Consider the following 14,084-nt stretch of genomic DNA (forward strand, 5'->3'; position numbering starts at 1 on the left):
AAAATATTTGACTATATCTTCAAAAATATGATATAATTAATAAATTTAGCGTTTAATTTGCGTAAGGGACGAAATTCCTATACCAAAATCGCAGTTTCCATCAAATTCTGGCATTTCTTTTAGCTTGCAAAAAATAACACGAAACTACTTCAGTGAATTGCCTAAGGAATGTACTGTGATATTTCATGAGTTACTATTAGGTTTGCTTTATCGGTTATTACTAAGCAACTCTAAAGATATTCATATTTGCTACGTTTTTTACAACGTTGCTAATTAGAAAAATATAACAGTTCACGTAGCCATAAAAGCAAATAAAAATACTTGTAAACAGTTGGCTTTTTCTTTCTTGATGCGTAATATTTCATTTAGGATTAAATACATAAAATTGAAAAAATTAAAAATTCTACAAAGTGGAAAAATTATTAAAAAGTCAAAAATAATTTTATTAAAAATGTTTTGAAATTTTATTAATAAATACCATATCTGCATATATATATATATATATATATATATGTAAAAAAAAGCACCTAAGCCAGAATGTTTAGAATTGAGTCGTATTTAACTCCCATCATTCTCAGCTATTTAGATAAATATGTGAAAGATGTTAGACCACAGGATTTTCAAATGTCCCTTTGGGAGGGCGAAGTTACGCTTCAAAATGTTGATTTGCGGTTAGATGTACTGGAGCAAGAATTGCATCTTCCATTTGAAATTTTGTCTGGTCACATTCACGAATTGAATATACAGATACCGTGGACAAAAATTACATCTGAACCAATACGTATAAGTATTAGCACAATCGAATTTGTTTTGAAAGGTAAAACAGGGAAATCCAAGTCTTGTAGAAGTAGTCCTGTACATAAAACTGTGCCACCTCCAACGCCAAAAAACGATGAATCTGCAACGATGCTTTCGACTTTAACTATGAAAATTGTCAATAACATTAGTGCTGAATGCCAAAATATTATATTTAAATATATTGAAGATGATATTGTTTTTTCTATGAACGTTCAAAAGTTTTGTTTTGGCGCAGCTAATGACAAATGGGAGTCATCGTTCATCGATATAAATCCAACTAAGTTCTTAAGTCGCAAAATGATTACAATCTGCGACTTAACTATATGTCTGGATAAACGTAATGCTGCCGGTGAAATTGAATGTTGTCAGGAGCCAATGCTTTATAGGTAACTGCACTTTTTCATCTGTTAACTATTTTCAAATTGCGAGATTTTCATTTTAGGTGCACTGTACAAATTCGTATACTACATAGACACAATATACGCACCATGGCTACTAAAAGTGTAACGCGTGTCGCCATATTTACACGACTTTTTGACTTTAGCATGTCTTCCCTCCAACTACCTATGATAATGCGGTTAATTCAAGGTATTCTATTGATGGGCGCTGATAATCAAGTCGTACAGGTTACAGTTCCCTTTGATGACACGGCGGAAAGATCTAGGCAAGCTCCGGATCAGTCTAACAGAGGCGGCTGGCTTTCGTGGGCTTGGAATATGTTGCCTAGTTTTTATTCTGATCATCATGAAGAAGATGAACTTTCAAAAAGCGATCCTGATGGTCACGTCGAGGATATTGGAGTTTATGTTGAAGAATTCAATCTGACTTTAAAGAATGCTGAATGTGTTAATGATCCCATGATAGGCGGCATGAAACGTGTACAGTATTCACCAATAATCCGCCTAACCGTTGGCGGTTTTTATTATGAAAATGTTAATGTGAAAGAAGTAGACTGGGGGAATTTGAGAGTGGGCGTATCCAGCATCTATATTGAGCCCTTGGGTCAGTTCGCAACAGAAGGCGATCAGAAAAAGGCTCTAGTTGAATCCGAACCGGTAAGTGAATAAGCACATTACAATGACAAAAATTCTTTTACACGTTTTTGAAATTTTTAGTTCACGAACACCCAGGCATTTGTCGATAGATCGTTATTCGATGGCGAATGCAAGATCCCTGAGAAAGGATTGATAATTGCAAATTATACTGACTATTCCACGCGTGTTACCGATGAATATCTCTTATACCGTAGTCCGATATTGGCTCTTGATCTGGTGGAATATAGTATTCCGTCGCTAGTAAATCAAGTAACATCATACTCCAGTGGTAAAACGGGTACTGAGGCAAAGCATAAGCATATGCGTATTCTATCAACCGGTGTGATTTTTCGATTTACCCAGACGGTGTTGCAGGTTAAAAATGTAATTATAACATTTTTTGAATCAATCGATTTTACGGCTACTTCAAATTCAGAGACCGGGGAAATCAACGATCAATCTCAATGTCCAGGAAACTCATTAACGGTTACGACTGATAGCTATATTCAATTATCTGGAGTATCTAATAAAACACCCGGAAGCAGCTCACCGAAATTGCATCCTCCTTTAGTAGAAGATTATGATCAATTGATGCAAGGTGTTCCATTATGGGAGTTCAAAGTAAATGTTAAAGATATTTGCATTGAAGCTTTTGCGAACATGGATTGGGATAGCACCAATACAATCACGGCGTCTAATATATCCACAACTGTCTTGTGGAGCTCCCTGCCCTATTTTAAGATGCGTTTGGACCATATTGAAGGCAGTTTCTCTATACCACTAAATCCAGATAAATTAGTACACACCACCTGCCAGTTGCCACAAAAACCTAGCGAGTTGTTAATTGCTTGTTATCGAAACTTTGATTTTCGATTGTCGGATTTTTCATTTGATATGATTATGCCTTTCAATCAACATATTGCGAAATTGGCAGTAATTCCCAAAATTAAATTGACTTTCGGTATATTATTGCAACCGGAACATTGGAAAGAAGATCAGGAGGCCGTGTGCAAAGTGGATATGCATTGCGATCAAATGAAAGTCGAGTTCTCCAATCGTCAACTGATAGCTAGTTTGCGTTTATTACAAGCCATCATGAAATGTCAACCTCATTTATTAAGCTATTTAAGTGAGCTAATGACTCAACCGCTGGAACTGCCTGATGCAATGAAAATACACACTGTTTTAACGAAAATTGTTGTAGTTCATCGACAATATCACACTTTCGGTACGTCGAACATAGTTTTCGGCACATTGCATTCGGATGTGGTGTATGGTCGAAGCGCTTTTCATGTTCAAAAATATAACATTATAAATACTAAATACCACAATAATCAAAGTAAATGGCTTGAATGTCAAATTCAGGTACCGTCTGTGCGTTTCACACCCAAAAGTGTTCAAAAAAAACATGTAATGGAAATGGCTTTAGGTCTGTGGATTGAAAAATGCAATATAATTTTGGATAAGCACTTGGCTGAATTCTTTTCTTTTAACGAACTGCATGAGAAATACTTATGGAGAAGTAAGATCCTTCATATCTTGTTCAATTGAAATCAGCAATTTTTTTGTGTTTCTTTTTCTTTTTTTTTTTTTTTTTATAGAAGATTCGTCTAGAGTTCAATTAGATGCTCAAAATTTTTTATCAATACCACCACCATATGCTGGTGAGTCGACGCACTCGTCTACATTAATACAACCGCAAGTTTTTGGACGAGGTATTGCGAACAAACCGGCTAGAGTAGGTCTGCTTGAAGAAGCACCCCGTTATAGCACAGATCGTGACGAGAAGAACACAAGTGAGCCTCATTCAGTAAGATCTTCTCCAGTTTCTTTTAGCTCCGACGTAGTTGGATACAGTAAATGGAAAGACAAAAAAAAATATTTTGATTCTGTCGTAATTTTGATAGAAATGGCAGAAAATCACTTAAATGTGGCTTCAACGGCAACGCGTAATGAAAAAGGTGAGTTCGAAGGCGAATTCGTTCACATTTGCTTGCCCAAAATAGTGTGGAAATCTACATTTGCCGATTATATAAACCGTTCGAATTTGAGTATCAGAGTAAATCCCCCATTACATTCAAAAACCGCCTTCAATTGGACAATACAATTGCAAGGATTTTGCGTGAAAATCTGCGAACATGAACGTTGGCATACTGTGGTCAGTCCCTGGCATACTACGTTTACAGTGGCTATGACGTATCGGCAGCGTAATATTGATCAAGAAAGTGCGTCCTTTTATCACACTAAGCATCATTTGATCAAAGGCAAAAAGCAGGCATCAGAAAATGCACCTTCCTCATCAGTGCCAGTCGCTGAATCATATCCAGAACTTAACCGATCTGGTGTGACTGCGGGAAAGATTGTTGAGCTTCTCGATGTTCATACGCTGAATTTGCACATCGATTCATCCACTTTGCATATATTGGTTGAACATTTAAAAACGTTAAGGGACCAATTGACTTATTTAATCAATCTTCAAAAGTTGATGAGAATGCCTGACAGTTTCATTAAACGTAAAACATCGAATCACAATCTTTGTGATCCTGTAAAAATTCTTACTGCAACTGAAGAAGACGCCCATCTCAAAGAGTTCATGGAGTTGGATATTAACGCGGACATTTCGCTTCAGCGAGTATTATCAGGTGAGATCTATGAGATCTTTTCATATCATAAACATTTTATGTGGTACTAGGTTATATTCGGTTTGCGCGAATGTATACAACATCCAGAAGGATTTGATATAGATTCGCCTTACGTCGATCGATTCAGGATCACTTTCTAAATCGATCTAAACTTGCCTTCTGTACATATTTTGTACATCTTTTAGTCTTGTGTACAACGCAAAGCTCGCATTTTCAATAACGATTTGCTTTGGTCCAAGAATAAACGCTATTGAAAATTGCTTTGGATCAAACCACTTTTTCGACGCCTGTCCGTATGTATAACTCTTTTTTTTTTTTTTTTTTTTTGAGAGGTGGTTACATGAGTGACTGTATTATTCGTCCCGGATAGACTCCCATTATAATGTTTTTACTTTTTTTTTTCATTTACAATGCTGAGAAGTATCTATGTATTCTTATCCTTATGTGATACAGTTTGTCAAATCAAAATATACATCTGACGGAACGGCGCATATACTTCTAACCGATTTTTTTCCGCTCTTTAAACCACTAATTAAATAGAATGAGAGCCTTAAACGTAAATTATAAAAATCGGGCCCAATCGAATGCACGAATCTCGCTAAAGACGAATGTTTTTAATTTGTTGATGTATTCTCATTATTGATCTTTCCTTAGATAGATCAAAAGCTGGTTTTTTAGCAATATTCTGCCAGTGGACTATCCCTAAAGTAGCCGTCGAAATGAAAGGAACTTCCAGTCGAAAAACTAAAATTGTTTTAGAGCTTGAAGATTTGCTGTCGACAATCGATCAGAGCGACGACTTCACTAAATACACGTATAAAATCGGAAATTGTAGTCTGAAATATCATGAACTCGAATCGACTGGATCTTGGTCTCTAAAGAAATATCTCAGTGTACGAAAAGTTGTTGAGAACAATGATCATCCGTTTTTTAATATCATTGTTACAAGAGCTAGCTTAAAAGATTTTTATAAACGCATAGGTATTAAGCGTTGTCCGCCAACTACTCAGCGCTTTATTACTGAGATCATAATCGACGTACAAGCCATTGAATTTATTATCGACTTAGATAGAGTTATCGAATTCGTTGAACCACTATGCGTCTTCTTTGCCCCAAAGGTGGTGTGGGCCGATGACGAGCAAATTCCAACAAAAAATCAAACAATTCAATCTGGATCTATGTTACCGCTTATACATTTCCAAAGTAAAGGTCTAACGTTTCTATTTCCATTGGAAAATGTAATTAAAAGTTGCACAGTCCTGATGTTCAAAATAGATGGAATTAATGCTACATCAAATTTAAAAAATCCATTACAACGCATTCCGCTAAGACCAGAGGTATTTTCTAAAGCAACTTCTATGGGTATGTTAACGGTGCCCGGTTCAACGATAGAAGATCGGCAATATGAAACCACATTCTTTCACATGTCTGGCGCGTCGGCAAACTGGCATGAGCTTTTGGCTCATATGCGAGAGAAAGCGCAAACAGTTTATTCTAATCCCGCTGTCGAGTGGAACAATCCCGAACGAAAAGCAGATCCAGAATATAAGGAGATCTTCAAGCAATTCACATTTGTTTGCACTTATGCACCAAATATAATTTATAGGCGGATTTTAATATGTGGCGCGGCAACGGAACTTAACTGTTCGTCAGATTTTGTGGCCACCATCGATACGGCTCAAATGAATATGATTAGCTGCCTTTTGCAACGAGCGCAACAAATAAACGAGTATGTACAATATATATCTATGCATATCTCGAAGAAAGTATTAATGCCATAAAATTTTTTTTTGCATTTTTAGAATTATCAAGTCTTCTTGTGATTATCCTTTACCCGTTCCGCCAGTTTATTCAAAATCGCAATCATCATCAACCTTCTTTGCTTCGCCACAAAGTTCCTTGACAAGATTGCGTCCTATTGTAAAATCACCCAATAATATCCTGCTGCCTGCGACTCAATCGATAGAGACGCGAAATTTGAATCGAACTTTACCGGCTTCACAATTTCAGTCACTTGATGAGAACTCTGAGGCTCCCATCAAAACTGATTCTGGCATACAATCCGATTTAACGTTACCGTTAAAATGTACGACCACATTAGATAAGGACATATTTCTTTCTTTATCCGGACCAATTCTGGAATTTGGAACAATAACAACTACTGTACGTAATGTACCAAGCACTTTATCTTTACTTGCTGGAGTTTTTATTATAAGAATTTTCGACTCGGCAAAATATAAAGCGAACATACGTTTGGATAACATTTTGCATGATCAAGCGCTCTTGTCGTTTACGATTTCGCAACCAAGTTTTATGCTAACCCAGAATATTTTTGATTCAATCATGCAATTCTCAATATTTAATATTGGATTACATTTACCGTCGGTTCTTGAGGCAGCGCAAAGCCTGGAAACATTTCCCGTACCAATATTAGATACTCTACCAGGTGAATTAAGTTCCGCTGGAATTCCACCGTCGTTTTTTTCGTGTAAATTACATAGAACAAAATTGCAAATGCGTGAAATTGATATGGATTTTGAAAAACCACTTGTTTTAACTTTGAATGAAGCTCATACCGCTAAGCTTCTTCAGAATTTAATAATCATTTTAGATTGCCTTAGAAAAGATAATTGCGTTGCGTCAGAACCAGTGCGGGTCATGCACGGTACTAAAATAAAGCTGTTAAAAGATAAAACTTTAGGAGCAGATCGTTTACATTTAAAAATTTCAGCAATTATGATAAATTTCAGCGATAAAGCAGATTACGATTGTAAATTAGTATTCAATAATTTGAAATTGCACCTCAAGTATCTGACTAAACCAGAAAAATGTTCAACGAAACTTTTATTGGGTTCGATTTACTTACGTACGATGCGTAAGATATTCATGCATCCGGTATCGCTGAAGGCGTCATTAGATTTAATTAGTGAGCCATGGGAACGATCACCTTTAGTAAGTGCTGCTGTCAAGTTTAATGTCATTCAAATGGATATTGGTATATACACGGTCCTACAATTACGCTCAGCTGTCCACGCTATACAACGCATCGTCGATCGTACATTCAGTGTATGGATTCTATTTCAACGCAGGCGTTTACTAGACGAACCATTTGATGTGTCACATGGTAATTTGGAGCCGTTAAAATGTCCATCATTAGATTCATTTATTTCGAAACGGAAGTCACGAAAACGTGAAGAATATTATCAGGATGATTTAAGGTTTGTACAAGATCTCAAGGTACATTAAAAAAAAAAAAAAAAATTAATACAATATCTTTTATCTGTAGAGCGGGCGCTTTTCAATTTGTTGAATTAACTACAGATTCTCTTTTGCCGCTCCCCTATCAGATACAAATAATTAAAAAGGATTTCGGTATTATATGTTGGCGTTACCCTCAGCCCAGGAAAATGGTTAAAATTCTCGTTAATCCAATACCGATGGCGGTAATTTAAATTGCAGGAAAAAGTTCTCTTTCCAGCGTTTGTTACTTTTCTATTTCTCTCTAAAGGTCGACACACCCATACACATTAAATGTCGTATTGAATACTTTAGTGAAGTTCACGAACGCTTTCTATCGTATTGCGATTTCTGGCTGTCCGAGACTATCGCCAACGATTTACCAATGCCAGAGCAAACATTATGCGCCGCCATCTGGCGTATTGTCATCTTACAATCAATGGTAACGGTGAATGGTAATTGCTTTGATTCGAATGATGCGGACGATGAGATAAAAAGCATTGAGAGCAATTCGTTGGGAGAAGTGTTCCAACATACCGATAAAAGAAGAGAATTTATATTAAATCCGAAAGTTTTGGTTGGATGTATGCGAATAGATACGATATTTCAATCGCAAGATATACCAAAATTGCAACTTATGGTCAGTTGCAATCAAGTTTATATAAAATTCTTAAATCAACCGGACGAAAATGGTGATCTGCCTCCGCCTTTAAAGAAATACCGTTTAACAAAAACTACTGTAAAATCGCAAGCATTTGTATTTGTTATGTTAAGCAATCTAACATTTCATTATGTTTTTTACACAAGAGGTCACTATAATCTTGATTTGGAATTGAATGGTAACATAAAATGTTTAGATTATGGTTATTTAAATTTAATACCACTTCTTGAGGATGCTACCTTTAAATGCTATTTGCATGCAGATATTATGAAAAATATTTTCATTGGTAATATTTTATGCGATCGCTTACGTTTCAATGTGGGCCCGTCAACGTTACACGCTCTTCTTACTTCCAAAACGCATTGGGAGGAATTACTTGATACTGATAATAAACGCATTCGGCACGCATTAATACCGCGATGTGTTGTAGCGAATCGGACAATGCAAGCAATTGTATTTGGCCAAACGGGTACAAAAGAACGCGTGCAACTTAATGTTAAGGAATGTTATCTTTATTCGTTTGACAGTGATTTCTATAAGCAAGAGTTGACATTCTATATAACTGATGAGGGAACAACACTTGTGGAGACATCGCAATCAGTGCATATACCTTTTAAAATGGACGAAGATAATGTGATTTATAATTTGCGTATGGGCAATAAATGTTTAGTATTGAAATTGCGTAAACTTTCTGGATTACAAGTCCTTTTAATGATTAAAGGACAAGTTGAGCTCATCTCTATGGTTCCGTATAGGTTACGAGTAGAATTTCGTCGGGACGATAATTCTAAATCGCATGCAGAGAATAAATCAATTAGAGAATATGAAATTGATAAATACGATAGAAAGTCATTTTATATGAGTGTAAATCAGAAATCGGAGATTTCCATTAGGTAATTTCTTTAATTTCATTTACACACTACATCGGACTATTATTATTATTAATGTCTATTTTTTTTTTTTTTTTTTTTTTTTTAGACTTAAAATCATAAAAGAGGGTGTTAATGCTTATACGGGTGAAATTCCTTTAAGAATTAATAAGAAATTGCCTTGGCTTGTGAAAGGTAAGAAATAGAAATGCAGTAAAAACGTAAACAAAATCATTTTATGAATTCGAGCAGAATCGTCTTTTGAATTACATATCATGTCCATTTATTATACTAAATGATCAATGATCATATTTATCCAGTTTATCTAGGAATTCATTCTGATATAAAATATGTGTGTGCTTTAAGCAATTTCCGATGGTTACAACAAACCTATTCAACCTTACAGATATACAGTCATTGCCTAAAAATTGTTTTTTACCTTGATCGGCTTGCGAGTAATATTTCATAATAAATTTTAAATTTTGCAGTACCTTTAGCCGTTCCAGACTTTATAAGCTTTTGGGTGAGAATTTTGCGCGAAGATGTGAATGATTTAACTACTGAAACGTTTCAACCGCAAAAGATTCTTATAACTATTTGGCCTGTATTTGAATTGACGTCAATGTTAACTTGTCCTGTTGTATTGCGGGAGCTTGGTACTAGCAAAGAACATATCTTGGAAGGCGAAGGTGACAAACATATATTACAAGTACCGGCAACACATCTTACCAATCATGGGCTTAACTTTTTATACAGGTGCAAATGAAATATTCATTAAACTTTCATCGTCGCGCTGATTGTTAAGTCTTTTTAGATTTCCGTTGGGTGTAAAATCTTCGACAACTTATAATCTCACATTAAAGTCACTGGATTGGCAAAAATTTTTCTTCTATTCGGACCATAAGTGGAATGTTGAAAGCGCTTTGCAAATTTTATCAAAACCAATTGTCCGCCACTGGCCATTGAACGATGAAGATGAACTACGTGTTCGTCGTATTTCGAAAGCGAAATCAACGGTCGATGTTATTTACCATGTGAGCCGTAATCGTGAATTTTCATGCACATTAAGTCTGGAATTATCACCTTGGGGTATATGGATCAATTCAACGGGCATTAATGTTCGCATATCGAATTTAAAAATCACACAATCAGTTATCATTGAAAGTAACGGTCTTGAAATGTTATTTGATTTGTCCGAAGGATTTTATGTTGAAATACCAGATGGGCCCATTTGGAAGCAATCATTACCCATATATTTTACCGAAAATTCCGAATGTGAATATAATGAGTGTTATGTCGTAAAAGAATGTTCACCATGCGATGTCGTTATCTTGCGTAGAGAAAATGTGCACAAATTTGTCTTATTTATGAGCATCGAAAATGGTCGCAGAATATTTAAATTGCATTCGAAATTTGCTATCGTCAACTTTTCGAAGCATTGCGTATGCGTTATACCATTTGCTGTCGGTCAAAAAGAAAGTATTGATTTGCAGATGATCAAACAATTGGACAATGGAACGCAGCATTTCGAAATGAAAGCAACGCCAGGTTGGGAGAATAGCGTAGGAATATCATTAAGCGTTTTCTACGATATCCATACAAACGCATGTCCGCGTAGTGAAGAAACAGACTTTGTATATTTTGTGAGTATTAGGCTGTGTCCAACATCCGAATTATCGATGCCTATACCTTTGCATGCGGCCATTAAACGTCACTGTTTTAGTTTGCATAATGGAAATGAGTCCATCCCATTGGTAGTTACGTTAATTGTAAAGAATAATATATATTACTTATGCTTAATGGAAGACACATGTCCGGCTTTACTTATTCGGAATGAGGTCGAGTGTTCTTTTTTAGTCGCACAAACGACATCTACCGAAAGTAGTACCGTAATTATACCTTCTCCCGAGCAAGAAGTTAGCAATTTTGAATGGTTTCATGTGATACGAAAGCATACGCATTCCTACTATACACCGCCAGCTTGGTATCAGAACTTCCCAACAGTTAATTCTGTTTATTGCAATATCACACTGGCCCTGCAAGGTAAGTGATAATTTTTATTGCAGTCTTACGGGTGCACATACAATAAAACTGTTCCGATAAAGGTGGTATTGAACTCAAAAACCCTATCAAATGGTCAAAACCCATCAATCTCGATCGCACCTATAAAAAATATGTGAATATTCCCGGTCATGGAGATATACAGATTATTGTTTGTGATAAACATCGCGTTGTGAGGCTAAATATATTGTATGTGTCGCAGGTACGTAATAGACATTAAAACTCCCAATCTATTCAGTAAGTTATGGTTTTTTTACTGCTTGTTCACATTTAAAGGAAATGGAATTCTCAGTAAAGGAATTGCGTACAAGGCTGTCGGTAACATCGGTTATTAGCGGAGAGCAATTAATTTCTTCGAAGCCAATGAATGTGCCTAAACCGAACATTACATCGTCTACGAATTTACCAGCAACAGTTTGCCGACATTTTGTTGGCAATGAATGTGATGGAATATATAAGAAGTTTCGTATATATATTAAGGAGATTGTTTTGAGTTTGCACGTTGATGGAATCGAGTCTCAATATATGAAACGGGATTTGATCAGCTTTTTTATGGACGATCTTATATTCGCATACGATGATATGGAAGGTGATAAGCAAGCGAATATTTTAGTACCAAATTTACAAATCGACAATCAATTATTCACGACGGGAAATTATGATTTTCCCGTTTTGCTTTGTTCCCAGGAATTTTATGAGAAAAATTCCCAGAAACCGTTGATTTATTATTTGGATCGTACGTACGCATGCTTGGAGGAAAAAGGTGCTATGATGGAAATTAAAATGAATTTCTACGAAGACGAATATAAGATAAGAAATTTAAAATTTCGCTTAAGTCCAATACGTATATATATTGAAGATGCATATGTAACAAATTTATTAGATGCCTTAGTAGAATGTGATTTATCAAATGGTATTTATAAAGCGAAACGAATGTACGAGCGCAGGCGTTTATATAAGGAGCAAGTGATTGTACCGAACGATGTGGCAGCACAAGCTATATGTTCAGCTGAACCTTTACATTTGAGATCGTTTAGAATCGAACCAATGAATATATTGCTTTCCGTGCATACATCTGTACGTCTGTATATTGCTTTGGATCATTCGCCTTTGTCATTTTCGGCTTGTCATCGAGAATATTTGTTAACATCGCCGTTAAAATTAGGTCAATCGATGGGCATGCATTATTTATCTGGCGCAATATTCGGTGCCGGTTGGGTAGTGGGATCTTTAGAAATTCTCGGCAGCCCGAGCGGTCTGGCTCGATCCGTATCAACTGGCGTAAAGGATTTCATTTACTTGCCTGCAAGAGGACTGTTTCGTGGCCCTTGGGGTTTTATAGTCGGAGTTACGCAAGGTTCGGCTTCGTTACTCAGAAATGTCACTGCTGGTACGGTTAATTCAGTGACCAAATTAGCCGCATCCGTGGCTCGGAATTTGGATCGGTTGTCGTTAGACAGCGAGCATCTTGAAAGAACTGAGTTTTTGCGTAGGAGGCGACCGCAAGGTTTCACTGAGGGACTCTATCAAGGCATGACTGGTCTGGGCATCAGCATACTCGGCGCGGTTGGAGGTTTGGCTCATCATACTTTAGAAGCAAGGACCCCAACAGAAATGTTAACGGGCGTGGGGAAAGGTTTGGTTGGAGCGTTGACCAAACCTATAAGTGGAGCCGCAGAACTATTGGCTTTAGCCGGCCAAGGAATGTTACAAACAATTCAGTTTAACGCTTTGCCGTACCAAAGATCACCAACAATTTGCCGTAACATGGCTACAGAACCGTCGCCCTATCGTTTATGGCGTATGCTTCCAATTGATTTATTATCGGATCAAATTCTTTTTTATCACGTTGTTCATGTGATGGTCGAGGAACAATTGAAAACTGGATATGTATTTCTTACCTCAACAATATTTGCAATTGTTGAGGGGAACTGGGATAAATTACAAGTCGTCTATCCCGTTGATAAAGTGGAAGTTATTGCTGATGCAGATGATCGGACAAAGTATTATGTGCATCTAAAAACTGAAAAAGAAGATATCGAAGAGGTAGATAATTTTTTTTAAACTGATTTATTTTTTTATTTTTCACATAATTCTCTCGCTTTTTTCAATTCGTTAGACGATGAACTTTACGAATGAGCGCATAATGAACTTTTTACAAGCCTCATCTATGGATTTCACCTCAGATTCTTTGTACGATTTGCTACAAACTCGCTCATCTTCCTATACGACCATATATCATTCTAGTCTAAGTTATCACTTTTATATAAACGAGCATTTTGGTGAACATATTTTGCAATATTTGAAAATTCTTAATGTTAGACATTTAAATAATTAATCTGCACTTATTTTCTAAATTTAATTTTGTATGAAATTATATTCATAGTTTTTAATAATTTTTCTTTGTTAAGTTTTGATATTAAAAAATCAGCAGAAAGGAAACATGATTTTTTCAATTTAAAACACGTAATTGAAAAGCTATTTTTATGGCCACGGTTGGAAATATTAAACCAAAAAATTGAAATGCAATTGACCCGAATATACTCGTGTCACCATATAATATATGATAAATAAAAACGCTTTTTCCACATATCCTAGTCGGCTCTGTATAAAACGCAACATACAAGTCAAACGTAAAAAAAAAAAAAAAATTTAAATAATAAATTATTCTCTCTTTAATTTGGACCGCCCTATTATACTTTCATACTTCTTCTTCTTCCTGAATATTCAGCGAATCACCAAGATATGATTCGCCGTGTTACAAAAGCAAAAAAAAAAAGGC

General features: G+C 35.9%; 1 protein-coding gene across 1 annotated transcript; it reads left to right on the plus strand.

The window, feature by feature from the left end:
- Window positions 1–519: 519 nt before the first annotated feature.
- On the plus strand, window positions 520–13,660 carry LOC119634608 (vacuolar protein sorting-associated protein 13B). Its single transcript, XM_038028858.1, has 14 exons — window positions 520–1,184; window positions 1,241–1,853; window positions 1,914–3,354; window positions 3,434–4,474; window positions 5,129–6,203; window positions 6,277–7,692; window positions 7,761–7,917; window positions 7,983–9,265; window positions 9,351–9,436; window positions 9,730–9,997; window positions 10,056–11,284; window positions 11,347–11,504; window positions 11,579–13,348; window positions 13,422–13,660. The coding sequence occupies exons 1-14, from the start codon at window positions 538–540 to the stop codon at window positions 13,638–13,640; spliced, it is 11,403 nt and encodes a 3,800-aa protein (XP_037884786.1). The 5' UTR covers window positions 520–537; the 3' UTR covers window positions 13,641–13,660.
- The last annotated feature ends 424 nt before the right edge of the window (window positions 13,661–14,084 follow it).

This window comes from Glossina fuscipes, unplaced genomic scaffold, assembly GCF_014805625.2.
Source record: "Glossina fuscipes isolate IAEA_lab_2018 unplaced genomic scaffold, Yale_Gfus_2 3, whole genome shotgun sequence".
Taxonomy (NCBI): Eukaryota; Metazoa; Arthropoda; class Insecta; order Diptera; family Glossinidae; genus Glossina; species Glossina fuscipes.